Genomic DNA, 20698 nt, shown 5'->3' on the forward strand with positions numbered 1-20698 from the left:
CTTATTGCTAATGTCTTAAAGTACCATGAGAAAAATGTTGTATATACATAGTTCTAATAATGAGCCAAAATGATGTGAAAATGACTTTTGGTCATGTTTCAGTGGAATCATAGGATACAACCACTTCTGGTATTAATATGTGATTGAATCTGCAGCGCAAATAAATTGCTAAAGCCAACTCTGAACTTTTCACAGTTATCGGCCCACGGAAACCCTGGCATGCATGTTCAAAATAGGCTTAAAAGAAGAGGGAGCTCTCTTGTGAAAGACAAAGCGGTGAAGAGAAAAAGTAGTTTTACTCACAAGCCCTTGAACTTGACATAGAACTCCTCCACCTCCAATTCCTCCCCCTCCTCCATCTAGAAAGAAACAAATGGTTAATAATAATAATTGCAAATGTAGCAACTACATGGCACAAGAACAGAAGTGGCTCATCTTCGTTATAAAACATGTGGTTGAATTGGTTAGGTGGCACTGGTAGTGGGTACCAGTCTCACACAAGCTTGTCAGTCATCCCTGAATCTAAAGTCCCTTTTTCTACAGGAACCCAGTAACTGTATGTTGCCATAATGACCCCTCGTTATGCTGGTTTGTTTACACTGAACTAAACAAACCGGCATATGCCACCCCCAGTGTGGGATGTGTTACATTGTTGGCCTCCTGTCCCGCCATGCCGCGGCTCTCTTTGAAGCAGACATCGATTCTGGTCTCTGACTACTACAGCTGCCAGCTTAAAGGCAGATTTACAAAACCTGCCATTCTGTGTTTATACCTTTTTATACAAAACAGCAAGGTGGAATAAATATGCTATATTCCTCCCTTGAACAGGCAGTGTAAAATGGGCTTGACTTTGCTTTATATTCTCAGGGCAGACGCAGATTATGGTAAAGAAGTGTATGGGTAATATATTTGTTATTCCTATACATAACAGTGTGTGTGAGAAAGGGGAAATACCAAAACAGTAGCTCTTATAGCACAGCAGTTCTCACACACACACGCACGCGCACGCACGCACGCACACACACGCTACTACTACTACTGTAATGCCATGAATCATCAATCACACACCCACCCACACCCCTTGCCTGAGGAAATGCTAGCTTGGTGTCTGGTCTAGCTAGCGTTGTGGTTTTGGCTGTGTGCCAAACCCAGGGTCAACTCTGAATGGAACTGTGAGAATGTGTGTGTGTCTGTTTATGTGTAAAGGGGGGGCGGGCTTAAACCCGTTGGCAGCTGGCTAGCAAAGGAAAGTTGGCCAGTGACTGTATGTGCACGCATGTGTTGGCTCAGGGATGAGCTTTCTTTAGACAAGCCATCTAAAACAAAGCCGGGTATTCACTCATACTCGCACACACACACTCTCTTACACACTCAGAGCTCCAAACACTGAAATACAAGAAGTCTTGTGTCTGCTTACCGAGTGAATGCTGTCTGAGATACTTGTGTGTGTCTTCGTATGTGTGTGAGTAATCTGCTTAGGCCAGCTGTGGAGCGGCTAATCAGATGATGTAAGCCATGACTCTGGCCAGGATGTCAATGTGAGCATTTCTCTATGTATTGTGTGTCTCTTCCTCAACGCATCTCACCTGTTTTTTGGAGGTGCGCAAGCCCATGATCTTCTCCACAATGGGCCCCTCAGCTTCAATCACATCCTGGAGACACACCAAATGAGTAAAATGTTGGCCAGAAAAATCACATGAAAAAAAAATTAATTACAGTATAATTACGTTCATTATTTAATTTGTCTCAGTTTTGTGGCAATTCTGAAACTGAGGCAGAAACAGATACAGGACAATAAAACGACAAAATCCAAACCACGACCTTATGAGCTTTACTTGGTTTATGTAACAAAAAAATTTTTCCATGTGACTATTAACACTGAATCATGTTTAAATTACTAATCATTATTTCAACTAAGCTGTTCAAGCTATACATCTGTAACTATTACATAACAGCTAATGTATTGTCTCTCAAACGTTCTCTATAAAGGTGGATTATAACCCAGAGCTCAGAACCTCTGATCATATCCAAGTGTGTTGAAACATTTTGTTAATCTACTAACTGTGGTTTTGGTGAACCATTACACCTTTAATTCTACAAAGCACCAAAGCAGGCTGCAAAGCTAGAAACATTTTTTAAATAATGACAAACATGCACTGTACACTATTGACATGTATTCACATACAGAAAAAAATTGAAGAAATGTAATTAAGAACATTTACACAGACTTGAAGTGAGGAATGTGTATTGGCACACATTAAAATCCAGTTACTTTTTGCCTGAAAGCAGTCCAGTTCACTATTCAACAACAATGATCTGATATAAGAGAGATAAGGGGATAGCTAAATCAACTAAATCTGATGGTAGACACATCCATAGATTTGTTTGTATAATATATCATTAAATATATAAATGTCAGATTCTGTCTGTACAATATAAACCGAAACCCAAGCTGTACCTGTTGCTGGGATGATGAAGATGGGGATTTTGGTGTTTGTGAGTCATCTCCACTGACATCGTCATCTGAAATTCTAAACTCCACCTCTTCAGTGTACCTCTTCCTCTTCACCTGGCGGCTGGAACGACGCTTCTGATGGTCAAATGAAGAGACACAAAAGAGTCAACGTTCTATTTATCAGTTAAGGTTTTGTAGCCTTTCAAAAAAAAAAGAAAGAAAAAAAAAAGAAATCACAGATCACCTTTATAGTGGATGCTCTTCTCATTTATCAAGCAAACGTCTTCAAAAGGACAGATTTATAAACATGAGTAAAAAATATAATTGATGATATAGGGACCTACAGATATGTATCAAGCATTAGTACTTTGGCAAATAAACATTGTGTCTGATTGAGAAATGATAGAGCTATGTGATGCTTGTTCGTCCTTTCTGTACCAAAATCTTCACTAAAAAATAGTTGCTTGATGGAATTTTTTTTAAACTGGAAGGGAAAAACATTTGCGTATGAAAGGCAATATGTTGGCAAAAAAAATTAAGCAACTGAGAAGTGGCTGCTGATTGACTTTGCCATTTTCTTGGTTTTCAACATTGCTGGTTTACACCACAAACAGTAGATGCCTCTTGGCCCAGTGCCTTGATCTCTAAAAGCTGTGACACTCAGCGACCTGCAAAGGGTTCATGGACTTCTTTTGCATTGAGCTCAATCAAATTATTATTCTGTAATGCATTATTAGCCATGACTTTAATTAATTTCATAAGTTTTGTGCTTCCTGAAAATATAATATAGCATCAAAAACCAGGGTACGTTTCCTTGTATGGGTCTTGTACCTGTACACCGTCATCATCTTCATCTTCAGGAGGCGATTGAGGTGGACTCTTCACCTCCACATCATCACTGACTGATGACTCTCTCTTCCTCTTGGAATCCTTCTTAGCTGTGCCGGGCCCGACCTCTGACTCCACCTTCTTACTGCTGCAATGAAAGAAAAAAAAAAACTTCAATATTTAATTCTATACACAAGAAGTGATACCACTTCTACATACTATAAGGCACTTGTTTGTCTGTGCGAATGTGTGTGTATGTGTGCCTGTCTGTCCCAGGGTGGTCGCAATGTTTGATTTACCCATTTAGAAATCATTAGTATGCCTCAGGCTCTGGCACACAGGGGGTTAATATGATGAAAGACTGCGAGGAGGCGGAGGGAGCAAGGTAGCAAGATAGAGAGATATAGAGAGGAAGAGCAAGGGGGGGCCCAGAGGAAGGGGGAGGGGGAGAGAGAGAGAGACAGGAAGTGAATGAGAACCAGAGAGACAGGCAGGCAGACAGACAGAGTGAGGGACAGAGAGAGAGGCCCCAGAGGGAGGAGGGGGGAAGGGTTGAGAGGCCCCCAGGCCTCCTCTAATCTCTGGCATGGAAAGAAAGCGGAGCTGGCTCCATCTCCAAGTGTGTGCATACTAAGGCTGTAGTCACCCAATAAAAATTGTACCACCCTTCAACTGGTGGTGTGGAGAAAAGAACACTGCACATTTACTAAGTCTGCCACAGTGCTCTATGTGGTGGCCTCATTCAAATGACCAGTAGATGAACATAAAGATATTCTGGGAAATCAAGTGAAGCCAATCAAGTTTAGCTCATCATAGACACAAAATGAAACTAAAAGAATTGAGGGTTCGGATTAAACTTTAACTGGTTTGATTCAGACTCCTGAATTCCACGTGACATGGATCACAACATTTATGTCACCGGTTAAGAATGACTGTTGGTTTTGTTGGACTGGACAAACATACATTTTACACTTGCCCACTGCTGGGACTCAATGTAATGTAAAGTTTCAGCATTGATAAAGGTTCTGCGGTTATTTCACTGTTCTCTGCCCATATGGAGAGGAGTTCCAGATTATTTCAGCCCAAAGGGGCCATTGATCTTCTTGTCAGTGTATTATTTTATATCTAATGTTCACAAGAAAGTGGGAGAAGGTTCAACAAAAACATCTAACTTCCTTTTTCTTCTGCAACCTCAAGGAAACCCTTTTAATGACATCTCTGTAACATCCGATTAGAAAGTACATTGAAAACACTGCATCAGACCCTCAGCAGAGGCCTTACGTTATGTGTTATTTTCTGCTGCAGTGAAAGTGCTGATGTTTGCTTTGCTTAATAAATGATCTTATCTAGCTGGCTTGCATGGAGCACATCAACCAGACAAAACTCAGGTTTGTTGCAGCCTTTAAATTAACTGCGAAAGTTAAAAGAATTTGATCAACCTGAAACAAGATCCTATAACTGTACAAGTGACACAAATCCACCTTTGCTGTTCACTTGACAAAATGTTGCTCTTTAAAAGTACAAAACATGGAGATTATCTTGTGACTTAAATTAAACTGTTAAACTGTCTTTACTAGTTTAAGTGTTTGTGCGTTGCCTTTACTAAAGTCTTGCCCTCTGCAGTACTGTATGCCTGCATATCTCTCTCTACTACTCTGTGTCTATGTCGCTCATTCTCTCTCCTGCTCTGTGCCTCACTCCCTCTCTCCTACTCTTGCGCCCCCTCTGTGTCCCTGGGGCCCATCTCCTTTCATCCTCACGCCAAGAGCAATCACGATCTCCGTGGTAACGGCTGGTCATGTGACCTGCACCTGTTCCTCTGGCTGGTCGCCACACGCTGGAGCCATCTGGCTACACACATGCATGCATGCACACACACACACACACACACTTCTCCACTTGGCTGCCTTCTGCCCCCTCTTCTTCCTGGCGTCTTCATGGGCTCACTTTTCTTCTCAGTCTCTCCATCTCTGTAACCCTTTGTGCTCAGTCCATCTCCTCGCTCTTTTCTGCTTCTGTCTCCAGTCTACAACCCATCTCTCTATTTCTGTCCGCTTTATATATCCTAATATGCATTAGCTGTTGGACAAATCAACCTGTTTCACAACAACCTCTGAGAAGCTTGCTTTAAAAACAATCTTGCTATTAAGTGGAATTTAAATGCTTCTGACTACACTATAGCACCACTCTTTTGTTCCTGGCTACATCTCATTACTAAGTTACTCATTACTGCTACAAATACGCCTGCCGTCCATACTACTCTCGAGTTTTAGAGATGCTAAAATGGAGAAGTTTGATAATGCTGCTTTTTACTACTTTTTAGTTTGAAAACTCCCGGGATATGTTTTAGTCTGGGCATGCAGACACGTAAATGTTTGGAAACAACCACTTGCTGATTGGGTGTTTTGGGTCATGACGCAACTTTTGCTGATTTGACAGGCTCCCATTACATGAACGCCTCCTAGAAGAAAACAACTGGTATCAGCCTCGGCTACCAGTGTAGAACACAACATTGCTGATTACAAGCATTGCTGAAGCGGTTGTCTTTGCTAACAGCTGTTGTGCAGTTAAATCCTGTATTTTACCATGATACATATGTGATGCAGACAAGTTGTTATTTTAACAATATGCGACAGTCCTGCATACAACAACCAAATGCATCCAGTGTACACCAACATGAACAAGCCTTCCTGTTTACAGCCGTATGTTGAAGTTTGGAGGCTGTTTTTTTTAAATATGTGAATAACTCATTAGGATCTGCACTACGTCATTGACTCATGCTGCTTTTTAGGAAACAAGCCATGTAATATGGTCAGCTAGATGTGCGAGTCACGACATTGGCCTAAATAAGATTGGTAACTTGCTTGCCAATGTGGTGATGCGCCTCACCAGTGTTTTTACATTTTATAACCAATTTATCTATTCTAAATGTACCTTGTGTCACAGTCAGTAATTTACCAAAGTTTGGTTAGGATTTTGAGGTCAGTGAAAATATATACATCTTTTCAAATGTCCAGAGACATGAAGCCACATACAATAAATAATAATGCTTATATTTAATAAGTCACAGTCACTGGTATATTGTGCATACCATATTGGAAACTGAAGAATGTTAAAGCTGGTATCACAGAAAATATGCAAACAAGGATGCAATTAAAAATACAGTGGACTTTGCCATATCAGACAGAATGTAGCTCGGCCATCGCCATAGTAAATTATTTTCCTTATCAAAGAATAAAATACCTCTAGATGAGCTTCAAGTGCATTTCATCCAGCCTTGAACTGAAAAATTTGAAACAATTACAGAAAAAAACCTGACAAATCAGGAAATTAAATTGAAATGTAAATCCAGCATAAGGGGAGGTGATTACAGAGGTCATCATATTGATAGGAAAGCTTAATAAAATTGCTGCCTACAAGTGAAGCATTTAAATTGATGCAACATCAGACGTCTAATTATACATCAGGGGAGGGATGATAAAAGAAAGACAGGAAGCAGATCCGTGGAGTAAAATATGGGGAGGGAAAGAGACAAATTGAAGAGGAAGCCAGGAACGGGGGAAGGATGGGATGTAAAGGACACCTGCTGCTGTGATGAGTTATACCACTGAACCCCGATATACACAGACAACACAAAAAGGGCCGTGGCTATAGTGGTCAGAAGGTAATACATACAGTTCTTTCTACGTGAAAACAAAAAGTGCTGTATTTGCACACGTTTGCAGACATGCACAATGCAAGGTGTCTGTGTGCATGTCTGACATCTTTATGTGTGCAGCAAACAAATCTCACCCCCATCCACAAATACACACACAGGGCAGGGTGTGGCAGCTGAGAGCTGAGTTATTTATAGATGTACCTCCACTGAGAGGTAGACAGAGTTGGAGTGCAAGCAAGAGAGCAATGGGAAAGAAAGATGGAGCAAGAAAGCAAGGTCAAAGGAGAGGAGTGAGCTAAAGGACTGCGGCAACCACCTGATTCAGCCTGAAACGCTCTCATATGCACACCTTTCTGAGCAACTGACAAGGATAGTGGTAAATGCTGTGATGTGACCATTATTGTATCTTTCTTAAGATCAAGACAGAAGACACTCTTCTTTCCATCAAGGCACATTTAAATATATAATAACGTTTATTTGTATAGCACTTATATAAAGAAGGTTATAAAGTGGCAAAAAATGAATGAATAAATATTAAAGGCATTCAATTCAGTTAATTCACATAATATTAAGGTCGAGACCTAAAATTGATAGAGAAACCCAACAGCTTTCCACAATTAGCCACACTTTGGCGCCTGTGTAGAGAAAAAAACTCCCTTGTTAACTGGAAGGTACCCCTAGTGCCAGACTCTGCCTTGTGCCTTGACCGGTTTGGGTGAGCGAAGAAAAATGGGTAAGAGGTGGGTGCCAAAAGCAGGAGAGAACTTTGTCTAGACACAAGCATAAATAAATACAGCTGGAATTAGTGGGACTTACAACCAGTGAGAGCAGTACATCCAGTATCAGTCAAGAGTATACATCTATGGATGAATATAAAATAACTACCAATACTGCCTCGTAATGAACAAATTCAGCAGGGGGGAGCAGCTGGCCCACAGCCAAGTCTTAATCTACTACAACGTTATACTTTATATTTGTTCTCATCACATTGGAAGACTCACTCTATATAAACGCATCTCAAATATGAAAACAACAATAGTGAACCTTTTCGTTTATATAATATCAATATATTTTATCATAGTGATAAAAAGTAGAATGTTTTCATAGGGTTCTAAAATGCCAGGGATGAAGAAACGCTTTAAATGTTTGTATTGTCAACAGATATGTAAACTGATGGCATTTATGACTACCTCAACGGATTAACCTCTGCAAAGATCTGTTGATAGGTTTGATCGTATGCAAGATTATGCAAAACCTACGATGCGCATTACCATGAAACTTGGAAGGATGCGATATGGGTAAGAAAATAATCCATTATATTTTTGTGTGGCTCAAAGTCAGGGGGCGGATCCAGCACCCAGCCCCCCCCCCATATTATTTAACATTGCGAGATGTATATTTTCCTTGACTTGTCATAGACTAATTCATGAATATAAAATAAACCGGCATATTTGGGTGACTGATATTTTTGAGTGTGTGCAATTTGGTGCAGATCCAAATAAAAATCTTGTTCTAGCGAGTCAAATTTGGTTTCATAAGCAGACTGTGGGGCCTTGGCAGATTTTATGCACTGAGAACCATTCTAGTTTTGAAAAAGCAGAGCTAACTTAGATGATTTGGGTGGACAGTGCAACAAACTGCAAATAAAGGAAGTGAGAACTGTGTTGAAAGGGTTAACAGTATGGCCTCACATCCTTGTTCCACTAATTAAAGGAAGACCTCAGTCTGGTTTGCAGTTGCTTATTTGTTCATACAGAGATGCAAATAGAGTGTTGAAAGAGATATACTGTAGCGTGGTATGGGCCACATGACACTCAGAGCTTTGGGGGTTTACTTCTCCACCCACTGCTGGAAATCTTGCATAAATCCCCCAAATATGCAATGGAACATGTGGGTTAGTGGTCCCTACAGAGGATTTTCTCTACACCAAGAGTGAAGGTTTTGAAAATTGCCCTAAAAAAGGTCAAAACACGGCTACAAGAAACGGCACGAAAAGCAACTATTTAAAATAAAAAGCAACATTTAACTCTGATGGACTTCAACATAAATATATCATAGGAACCTACAAACAAACTGCATGACTTTCTAGTAACTAATGAACCATGAATAATAATAAAGGTCAACTCCATGAGAGCAATACCAAACTTCATTCAATAAATATAAATTTAATAGGCATAAAAAAAAAATTTAACTTCTCATTGAATGAGAGACTGAGGGAAGATGGGGAAGATGTGGCGAAGCTGAAGAAATGAAAGGAATCACTCTTCAACAAGACAACGTTGGATAACAGGGAGAGGAAAGGAGGAGAAAGAAGGAAGAAAAGAAAAGATAGTTGATTGCAGCAGTCCACCATTTTAGAGTAGCAGTGAATGGCCAGCAGCCATTATTATGCTAAATTAACCTGGGAGCTGCAGGCCGCCACTCAAGATGGAGGAAAGCCTGACACCAGATAAGAGCTAGTTTACCAACACACACAGGTCTAAGAATGAACTCCCCCTCCCCCAGATTTCCTTTACCCTGTCTCTCGCTCACTCACACACTTGTGGCTGCGGAGTGGTCAGCAGCATGGCCTTCATTATCATTAGACGCCATTTTCTGCCAAAAAGATTACCAACGACTCCTCCTCCAACACACGCATGCACATAAACACAAAAGGCCGGCCCCTCACTGCCTCACACACTCACTCCAGGTCTCCCACGTTCCCCACTCCCCTCCCCCGACTCTTTTCCAATGGCCGATGAATGTGTGCACGCACACACTCCTCCCCCAGCTCTGACCCTTGCCTACTGCTTATTCCTCAGGATAAAATGGGCTGAGATGAACAGGCGGGGATTGACACTAAAGGCTAGGACAGAGAGAGAGAGAGAGTAATCTATCTAAATGGAAGATGTTTAACAGTCACAAACACATCTAACCCAAAAACGAACTGATCCTGCAATCAGATCCTGAGATAGCTTATTTCTCTGTTGCAAGGAGCTCCAGTGTGATCTTCAGTGTGCAAACTGTCTGGTTCCTTCTTTATTCCCGTTTCAGAGCAGAAACGTGCGCTGGGAGTCGTACGTGGAAACACTGCAGTGAATGTCACCATAAGAAGAAAAGAGTAAGTCAGCCGATCTTTCATCTTGTTGGGTTTCATTAAGTTTCTTTTTTAGACCTGCTGAGATCTGATCAGTGTGAGCCTGATCACCTCCAGATGTGGTCTGACAGATCCAGATTTGTGGTGCTGCAATTCCACCTCATCTTACAGCGGAGACAATTTTATAAAGAAATTAATTCTGCGTAATTTGTTTTAGCCAAGTTTGCCTTGAGGTTTCCCCCCAGTACCTGCTTCACTGCTGTGTCTTGCACCTTTTTCTGTGGTATCAAGGAAGTATCATGTCTACAGAGACACAGCCATCAGGAGTTGCTGTAGAGGACTAAATCTGGTGGTGTGGGACTATCTGCCAACATTCCAGGGGATAGAGGATGTCAATAACTCTGGATCACCATACAGGGGAAATACACCTAGAACAGGCAGGCAGAGAACTAGGGTCCTCACAAGGTACAGGAGACAGACCTCATCACTGATATTATTTATCTCACAATCCTTCAAAAATAAAATGATGAAACAGATTACCCCAAATAACAATTTGCTTCCCTTGTACGAGTTGCAATTTTGCATTTGTCATTGTGTTTGGTGATTATAACCCTACAAACGTTCTCAATTACAAGCAACAAGTTAATTAGCATAGCATAGACAACAAAACTTTGGGTCACAGCCACATCATACATTCTCAAGTGTTCCACTGGGGAAATCCAATTCACAATTTATTGCTCCTTATACAAAAATGCAGACAAAAGCAAATATCTAAATTTGTCAGGTCCTGGTCCGTAGTTGACACAAAAAGACTAGGGTATTTTGAATGCAATGATTGGAGTACATTAAGTCCAGGTTCTGACTCCCTTGAAAAACGCAATCACTTACTGATCAAGTTCAGCAAGAAGCATCCCTTCCAAAACAGTGATATTCTACTGAAATAAACAAAACACCTGAATCTCCAAATAATAACACCTTCAACACCAGGAGTGGGGAACAATCTTCCAATCATGTCCCATTTCCCTTTGCTTACATCCTTCTTACACACTAGACCTTTAACAGCTGGGTATCGCAATACCTGACTAATATCCATATACAGTGGAACACTAGTTGTAGGCATGGGCGATATGACCTAAAATCAATATCACGATTATTTCAAAATGTTATCTCGATTATGATTAATACACGATTAATATAACCCCCCCAGATCGTGATCTGACATCCCCTTATTCAGGAAATATTACATTAAAAAATCATAATGCAGAAAATTTCACATTGAACATGTGTAATGATGTTTTTGTCAGTTCTTTAAACTAATCTCAGACATGGTGGGGAAAGATATCAGATGATGATGCTTTCCACATGTCGCCAATCTGACAGTAGTTTTAACCCTGTTGATCAATATCCAGAAAAAGTGTAAGCCATCTGTCTAGCAGCCTTCCTCTTTGCTTCACTAAAACACACATATACACAAATAATTTGTGGTATTAAGGTCTTTCCAAGCTCAGGATGTTGTGACCAAATTGGTTCTCCCTGGCTGGCTACATGTGTTAGTGATCTAGCTTGATTCCTGGTTACTTCAAAATTGTTGCTGCATCAAATCTTACATCTAATTACCAAAAGGCCAGCTGATGAAAGTTTCGAAATGTTCAACTGTCTTTATACGCGAGTAATTTAGTCAACACACATACACACAATCTCCAAGCAATGATGCTCCTACCTGTTTTTCTTGGGGGTCTTGGTCTTGGGCATGGAGCTCTTGGCTTTCTTCTCCTTGGGCTCTTTGGGGGTCTTGGGCGTTTTAGGCATCTTGGGGGTCTTGGACTCTTTGGGCTCCTTGCCCTCCTTCCCCTCTGCCTTCTCTTTTGGTTTCTTTTTCCGCTTTTTCTTCTCCTCCACCGTTGGTGAACTTCCCTCCATAATTCCTGTGCCAGTAACCTGTTCACCTGCCTCACTTCCTGATCTGGTAAATTCTGACATCAAGTCTACCTCTGCGCTTCCTCTTCCTGCCTTCTTCTCTCTCTCGACTTCTTCATCCACTACTTTTGCTTTCTTTTTCTTCTTCTTTTTTGGCTTGGTCTCCTGGTTGCTGGGCTGCTCTGTGCTGATTGGCTGGCTGGGCACACCAGTGCAAACGGTCGGCCTTTCAGTAACCATCATTGAGGCATCGCCTGACGGGTCCATGGGGGAATGCTGGGGAAATGGGTGAGAAAGATATCCATTAGTCTGAGTTATAACACATTTTAGAAATCATACTCAAAACATAATTAAAGTAAGATAAAAAAAATAAAAAAAAATAACTCCACAGAAACAACAGTATATAATTGTTTTTCAGCAAAGACATTTTCAAGAGATTTGTTAATAAACACTGGAATCCACAAGTGGGCCAGCTCAGACATGGCTAACCACTTCCAATTGTGAAAATCTGGCAATTGACAAATTTATTAAATTTGATAATATAGTATGTCTCCCATTTGTTAAAAGTGTGCAATTCATTTGATGAGATTCATAATTTTTTGCCCTTTTTACCAAAGAGAATATATTTAGTTTTCAGATGATGAAGAAATAAATTCAATGAAATACTTTGTCAAAAACAAAAAGCAAATGCAAAGTTTATACATTTGATTAATTAATTGTTTACTATAAACCTAGTAAAGACATTTATTTTTTAACACCCTCCAGTCAGATAATTCAAATTGGAGAAACAGGAACCAGCATTGTTAAAAAATGTTGCCTAAAGAAATTGCATGACTATTAATCCACAATTAAAAGTTAACTGCCAATTAGTTTTCTTTTGACTGACTAATCAATTGACAGTATCAGCCCTAAATTAAACCACAATGAATGTGGATAAGCCTCAGCATATGTGCCATGAAGCATGTCTACGTAAGTTTTACATCAGCGTAGGATGAAGTGTGCCAGCTCCTCAGTCAGTGCTGCTATACTTTGTTGGGTGAAGGTTGATATGTCAGTATCGAGGATTACAGAGCAAAGGGGGGGAGGGAACGATCCATCCATCCATCCTTTCATCCATGAACAACTCTGCCACCTCCCCTCTCTAGTCGGGACTCCCTGTTGCTACGGTTCCCTCCCCGCAACTGCCTCCTCCTCCAGCAGGGCTAACCTCAGTAAACAAACCAACTGACACCTAATATTCCCTACTCATTGGCTCTTCTGTGCACTAAAATCCTCTCGCCTTCGTCCACCTCCTCTTCATTGCTCCCAAGTAAGCTTTCTGTGACAGGAAACTGGTTACCAGCTGTTGGGACCCTCTCCAGCTGCCTCTCCTCCCGTTCCTTCTCTTCTATCCCTCCCTCCCTCCCTCCCTCCCGCTTCCTCTCTCTCCAGCTGCTCAGGGTCCCAGTAGCAGATGGGAAATCAGGCATCATGACACGAATAAATTATCTCCATACTTCAAAAAGGCACAACGAGGGAGTATGTGCGCATGTATCATACGAGAGCGAGAGACTATGCCTTTGAGAGAGTGTGTGTGCATGTGCACTTGTGCTGCGTGTAAAACTGTGTCAATGAGGTGTGTGTGAGCATCAGCAAGTTTAAAGCAAAATGCAATGGCAGCAGCTACCCTCGCTTGGTTGTGTTCATACGGAGGAGGAATGAGTTCTGGAGCTATAACTGGAAGTCCACTTCCATCAAGAGAATGCTAATGTGCTCTCACACACCCAACTGCAAGGTCAAACATTGCACAAACCCCTGCACACAAACACCTGCTGACACACATGTAAGCTGTGCAATTGAGTAACACAAATATTCTGTGTGAGTCGTAGGTAGGGGAGAGTGACAATCAGAGAGAGAGAGAGAGAGAGAGAGAGAGAGAGAGAGAGAGAGAGAGAGAGAGAGAGAGAGAGAGAGAGAGAGAGAGAGAGAGAGATGAGGGGAATGCGTAGCCAGCGATAAATCAGTCCTCCCAAGCTTCCTAGATAATCAATCACACAAATCACACAAGTGTGGAAACACAAAGTGTTTACACAATCACAAATACACACCCCCCCTCGAGTCCTGCGTCAGGTTTGGTGTTCTGCAGAGTGACGTTAACATGCCAGTGTGCCTACTTGTCCTGGGTTAAATGCAGTTCTCCATCAGGGATGAAAAATCTCATCGTTCTCCACTGAAGCACCAATAACTGAATTTAATAACAAGATCCGTAGAGAACATCTCAATGGTGAATAGGACGACTGAGGAGGGGAAGAGGTTCGGGTGCCATTTCAATCACCACAGAGGGAGGATGGAGGACAGAGTGAGGATGAAGGTGAGTATAGAAGGTTGGAGGTGGGAGCAGGAAGAAGAGTAAGATGAAGGCTGAAAATCTGTCAGGAAAACACACTTAAGTCTCCCCAGGGATGGGGTGAAAGGAAATCCCGTTATCTTTTATTCAGCTTCTCCCCTCACTCTGTCCATCCATCCAGTTCTTCCTCCATCCCATCCAAAACTTACCGCTGCTAAATATCTCACAACATTCAGTAAATGATGATGTGGTCAGGCTCACTAATCTAGGCCCCTGTTCAAACCTGGTATGAACATCCCTCATGAGACATCCAATTCACATGTGGACAGTCTTAGGTTTTTCTGTGAACACCCAGCATTAAAATGCAGCCTAAATGTGTCCTCTGTGACCACTTGTGCTTGGAACTAATTTCCCTGCTTTATATGCAAATAAACAAACATTATTGTGTCCGTGAAAACTAAGTTATTTTGTGTTTACCCCATCTTAGTACACAAGAGAGACAAATGCAAAGAGAATGAGAATTGACACTGATATGGACAACGTTTGGACACCGATTTGATTAAATTTACGTTTAAAGTGCAGAAGGAGAGAGCGATGTGTAGCCCGGGAGGGACTTGCCTTCACACAACAAAAAGAAGGGAGCTAAACAACAAAACAACAGTCCATCCAGTCGTGTTTTGCTGCCATTGCCCCATATTAAAAACAATCGAAGCGGCGCAAAAATATAACGAGCGCTAATACTTATTGCTTAGCTAAAGATATGATGCCCCTGAGCACAGTGGAGAGGGACGGCTTCAGGAAACTGATCAAAGTGTTAGACCCCAGGTACGAGCTCACAGTTTAGCACTTGAATGTGTCAGAGGGTCTGACCCACATGTTTACTTGTTTATGTGCTCATTATTGGAAGCTATATTCATTTTTTTTTATGTTAATAAACTTTATTGTAAATTTCAGTGAATCTCTTGTTTCTTCAAGCTTCAGGATCGTGATAAGAATCGAGATCGATCAATATGGAAAAACATATCGTGATAACATTTTTTTCCATATCGCCCAGCCCTAGTTGAAAGCTTAGATCTCACTCAAATCATGCAGGCAACGGTTTGGCCTACAACATCTAAACCATTCAGTGTGTGTTAAGCAGAAAATACCCCCTCCTCATTTAGTCACTGGTAGTGGCTGCTGCCTGTCTCAGCTCTTGAGCAGAGCTGGGATTTCCAATAAATCACTCAATCGCCAGAAACCGAGATGAATCAGCTTACTAAGAACTAGCTTGGTGAGGTGACCACACATATTCTGGTGACATTTATCCTCAAAGATAAATATTTGTGTCATCTTTAATGACAAGGATGCAGCCAAACTGATCTGCTGTGACGCTCTATAGGTGGTTTTGCTTTAATTACTATTAAGGTGTCCATTGTCCAGACAGGGCAGATGACACAACCAACATTGATATCTGATGAAATGTAGACAGAAATAAGCATTCTGTTAACAAGTGATGAGCACTTTCAATTTGATGATTTTCACACAAACAAGGACACTAAATTCTCAGAGAAGCATGTCTTCGAAGCTGCAGATCCATGGTGAGATGGATGGTACGGCACCTCACTGACAGCGTGTTTGAGCGGGGGGAGGGGCGGGAGAGGCATGTTATATGTCAGCTAGAGTGCTGCACGCAACATTGTGTGCGTGAGATGTAGAATAAAGGTCACAGCTCAGCACTCTGCCAGAGCTGTGACCTTGAGCTGCTGACGAAGACAAGCGCGTGCGCATGTGTGCGTGTATGTGTAATAACCATGCTTAGTGAACAGATGGAGCTTAGAGTACCAGACATACAGTCATCATGACTGACTGGCCAGCTTGGGGTGTGTGGCTCTTTCTAACAAGTGCATCATGAGGCTCAGAGAGAACTCCCTTCCTATGCTGCAGACAGACACGGACACACACCTACAATCTGAGTACCCTTCTAGATAGACTATCCTATTTCTCTAGGCACATTTGCCATCCCATTTCTGATCACACCATCTCAAGCCTCAGAGTGTGTGAGTGTGTGCGGGTAATGACGGGGGCTGCCGGGCCTGAACCTAGAGTCAGGGCTGCACACGCAACTTGCCCAGGCCAGGACCAGGCTTCACCAGTCAACCTGCCATATAGGTCAGAAGTGCTGGATAAATTAAGTGTGATGGCTGAAATGTCAACCAAAAAAATGCAACAACGCAGGCCTGTTGGTGGGTTGGGGGCTGGTAAGCAGAAAGAGGGGGCTAATGTGGACAAGAATGGAAGAGAAAAGGAGACTGTGTGTGTGTGTGTTTGTGTGTGCGTGTGCGTGTGTGGGGCCACAGGGCAGCTATTGTGTGTGAATGGGTCAGTGGAGAAAGGGGGCTTTGAGCAACAAAACAAGCTAATGGAAGCCAAGGGCACGTGACGCAGGCAGCGGTGACTGTGCACGCTCACACACAAACATGGAAGTTGCCATCGAGAACTGCTAACCACTTCCCACCAGCACTCCCCTCGTTCTAGTCTCCTTTGCGAGAGATCCTGGACTCCCTCTCTTGAGATCTTTGCTTGTTTTCCCACTTCATTCCTCTTAGTGTTATCCCCTCCCCCAATCTCTTAATCACCCTCCAGCTTTTTTCCACTCAAAGTCTCCTCCTTTCCTAAACCGTCTGTCTCTCTGGACATCCGGCTAAACAACATTAACTATTAAGAGATGACACCCCTGAAATGGATAAGACAAACAGCCAGTCAGGCAGATAGACAGGCAGAGAGAGAGCGGAAAGAGAGGAGACTGGGGAGAATGGAGAGACAGGAAGGGAGGTTTCCTCTACAGAGGAGGGGGAGATGTGGGAGCAAAAGGGAGGATTATGCTGGTGGCGCCTCTCTGTGTGAGCATGCATGTGTGTATGTGTATTGCACACGTGTCTCAGGATATGCAACTCACAGGAAACAAACAGCTGCAAAAATCTATTCCCTCACCGCACACACACATGGAAACACAACCACACACAAGGCCGACTGAACACACAAAAAGGAAAAAACGCTGCTATGAACACACACACAAAACCCCCATGCCCAATGTACCGCTGTGTTTTCAAATGTCACGTACACACATCTATGCACGCACACACCACACACTTCCCTTACACTCCAAACACACACATTCCCCCACCCACATGAAAAATAAACATTCAGATGAAATACACCCACACATGAAAACAAATGCAGAGTTCTCATCTCACACACACACACAGATTTAATATCACATCAAAGGGTTTGTTTGACGGAGACTCACCTGTACGTGAGGCACTTTTTGTGGAGTAAGAGGGGGTGAGGACAGTGGGTGGGGGGCAGTAGAAGTGGATGGCCATGGGTTGGATCCCTGGCTAGATTGTGGGGGTGTGCTCTGCAGGTGGTGGGGGGGCAGGTGTGTGTGCTGAGTCTGAGCGTTCTGGGTGGGTGGCGCCAAGCCCTGGTTTGAGGCTGGAGCTCCATGTTGACTGACAGGTGCACCCTGGAAACCCAAGGAAGCGGATTGCAAGGGCTGCCCACCTCGAGAGGCCTGCTGCTGTGCCTGGAGTATACGCTGGTCTCCACTCTGGCTGACTGGCGCTTCATGAGGTCCTGGGAGTAGAGAGGAGGAGAACGCCACAATATCATCCCTAACTGTATTAAAGTGACCATCAATAGACACTGCTGGTGAGTACAGAGTCAGTACTCTCATTCCTTTTTGTAACAATCTTCAAAACACCATAAGCTTTTATAAAGTACTGTAATTGACAACTATTTGCAGAAAGGAAATTACAAATAAGTAGCAAAAACAGAGAACAAAGATTATTTTGTTTTTGCAAGCGCAGGAAAGTGTAATGACATCGATGTTTCTAAATTACTTCAGTAATTCACTTGTGTACCTGTGGGATCAATTAGAGGTAAGTAACTTAAGGGTGATTTGTTGATCCCTAGTCAAACTGTGTTTCAATGTACTGTATAGGGGCTGCATCTGTATCTCCAGCATGTAATATCATGTGTGCCCTGAAGAGATCCTTATAACAGTTCTCGGTTTGATATATCGTACAATCCTATCATCTGGCAACACGCAATGTTGCCAGATACCCCTTGTCCTTATGTCCATCTTAGTCTTATAACACGAGATACAGGGCATGTTAACAGCAATTGTCAGTTGTCTTGTCAATGTGTTTTTATTATTTCTCAATATTCAAATAACAGTGGAAGTTTCATCTGCTCTAAAGTAGTTTAAATGCTTGAATAGGCACCATAAACAGAACAAAGTGAGACCCATATAAAAGCAATAGAGCATTAACTTTCTGGTGCTTACCTTGCTGTTGCTGGAGCTGAGGCCTATTTGGGCCCATTTGTTGACCACGCTGCGGCCCCATACTGGGATATATCTGCCCTGCATTGGGGGGCATGTTGTGAGGCTGCTGGTGTTGGGGGGCAGATAACGGGTTTTGGGGAGTTCTTTGTGGATGGGGCATAGCATTGGGTGAAGACTGCAGGGCTGTGTACCCTGCAACCTCTGGGGGCCCAGCTAGTCCTGCGCTAGGGGGTCTTCCCTGTTGGGGAGGAGGCGTTGGGGCTCCCAAAACCCGCATTGGGGACATGGATGCGGGGGAGGGGTAAGATCCCTGAGCTGGGGGGGCAAGGTGGGACTGGGGTTGATTTTGGGTCTGGGGCGCATTCTGGGGATGCTGGGCGTGGTTTATAGGGTGCATAGACTGGCCCTGCTGTCCTGTCTGCTGCTGCATAGGGGCAGAATGGGTTTGAAGTGGCTGTGATTGGTGTGGTGGTGCAGGGGGATATCGTTGCCCCTGCTGCCCAGCTGCTGGACCTGATCCATGGTTAAACCTCTGACCAAGCTGCCCCGGTCCCAATGCCTGGCTGGTGTTAGTACTGACTGTAGTATTAGCACTCTGGCCCAACCCCGGTCCAATGGCTCCATACTGGGCCTGATACCCAGGGTACTGGCCTCCCCCAAACCCACCCATACCCTGTTGGTGCTGGTGGGTATGCGGAGGCTGTCGGGAGGGGGAGTGTGGGTATTGGGGTGTGTGACCCATGTTGGGATAGACCTGGGGTGTTGGTTGGGGCTGTGGGTGTCTCATCTGGGCCCCTCCCATTCCAACATGTCCCATGTAGTGAGATGGGTCCTGAGCAGGAGCTGGTGCCATGCTCTGTGGTGGATAGTGTTGGTTCATGCGAGCTGCATTGGGTGTGGGTGGGCCTTGCATCCCACCATAGTTGCCTTGAGACATCTGGTAGCCTGCCATCTGATTGGGGCCACCCCCTGGTTGGGTTGGAGGCTGCTGATACGCTGATCTGCTCTGTTGCTGGCCCCATCCTCCACTCCCACCACCTCCTGCCCCAGCCTCACCTTGGTACCCATGGAGGGGGTTACTTGAGTTAGCTGGATTATTATGGTAGTGGGAAGCCATGCCGTTCATGGCCACATTCACATTTGGTGGCCCCTGACTGGGACCATTCTGGGCCATCATTCGTCCTCCAGGAGCAACAGATTGATCGTAGCCTGTGTAGGGGCCGTGGTCGTATATTTGCCCCAATTTTGGCTGCCCTGGGCCACTCCCAGCGGCATGGATCATCCCCTGGTGGTAACCCCTGTTACCCTGGTGCTCATGGTTCAGAGAGGGATTAGTCTGCTGAGCTAGGGGGTTTGACTGGCCAGGGGCAGGCTGCTGAGGAAAGCAGCCTCCTAAACCATCTAATCCATCTGAGAACAGCCCTGCATCGTCCCCAAATAGACTCAACATCCCCGGGTCCGCCATGGCTGGATGGGGGGCCCACAGATGGAGGGGACTAGATGGAGGAAGATATGGTGTGCAGTGAGGAGCTAATCAGATAGCTGCTAATTTGGAGCGTGTTACTCCATGGTCCTCATTACAGTTCCTGTAGAGACAGTAAGTATAGTATAAGTATGTTTTATAAAACAGTTACTTCAAGCCTACTTTTTACAAAATATCTTACTAAGTAAATAATTTAACCAAAGTATTTTTTTCTTGTATTAGCTAGCATGCATGCATAAATGTATTCCTCCAATAATCTTTTTTAAAAAAAATGTTATTTACTACCAACCGTAAGCAAACAACTTTAACTCTTTTTTCCATGTGGATCAAGTCCACCAGCATCATACAAACTTTTAGACATTACAGAAGTCATATTAGGCTTTAGGCAGAAGTGTTCGAACCGAGCCAGACAAATTTAGTCACAGACCCGAAAACACTGCCTCGAAGACCTCAGCATCTCCATTTTCACACACACACACACACACAAACACACGAACACACGAACACACGAACACACGAACACACGAACAAAGGCCCCAGCAGATGCAACTCTGTTTGAACAGCAGCAGCTGCCATCCAGTTAGCCAGCAATCAGCCAGCCAACAGACCAGATAGGTTTTCTATG

At 43.3% G+C, this 20698-nt stretch overlaps 1 protein-coding gene across 5 annotated transcripts in view; it reads right to left on the bottom strand.

Annotated features, from left to right (window-relative positions):
* The window catches only part of chd7 (chromodomain helicase DNA binding protein 7), a 65225-nt gene that overhangs the window by 30768 nt on the left and 13759 nt on the right, over nt 1-20698 (bottom strand). For all 5 annotated transcript variants that reach the window (XM_053438312.1, XM_053438314.1, XM_053438315.1 and 2 more), the window contains exons 2-8: nt 18591-20176; nt 17550-17878; nt 11738-12210; nt 3287-3431; nt 2459-2590; nt 1587-1652; nt 304-359 (exon numbers count right to left, since the gene is read on the bottom strand). In XM_053438312.1, the coding sequence (XP_053294287.1) occupies nt 304-359; nt 1587-1652; nt 2459-2590; nt 3287-3431; nt 11738-12210; nt 17550-17878; nt 18591-20055 (2666 nt within the window). In that variant the 5' untranslated portion in view covers nt 20056-20176. The remainder of the gene's footprint in view (nt 1-303; nt 360-1586; nt 1653-2458; nt 2591-3286; nt 3432-11737; nt 12211-17549; nt 17879-18590; nt 20177-20698) is intronic.

This window comes from Pleuronectes platessa, chromosome 13, assembly GCF_947347685.1.
Source record: "Pleuronectes platessa chromosome 13, fPlePla1.1, whole genome shotgun sequence".
NCBI classification, from domain to species: domain Eukaryota; kingdom Metazoa; phylum Chordata; class Actinopteri; order Pleuronectiformes; family Pleuronectidae; genus Pleuronectes; species Pleuronectes platessa.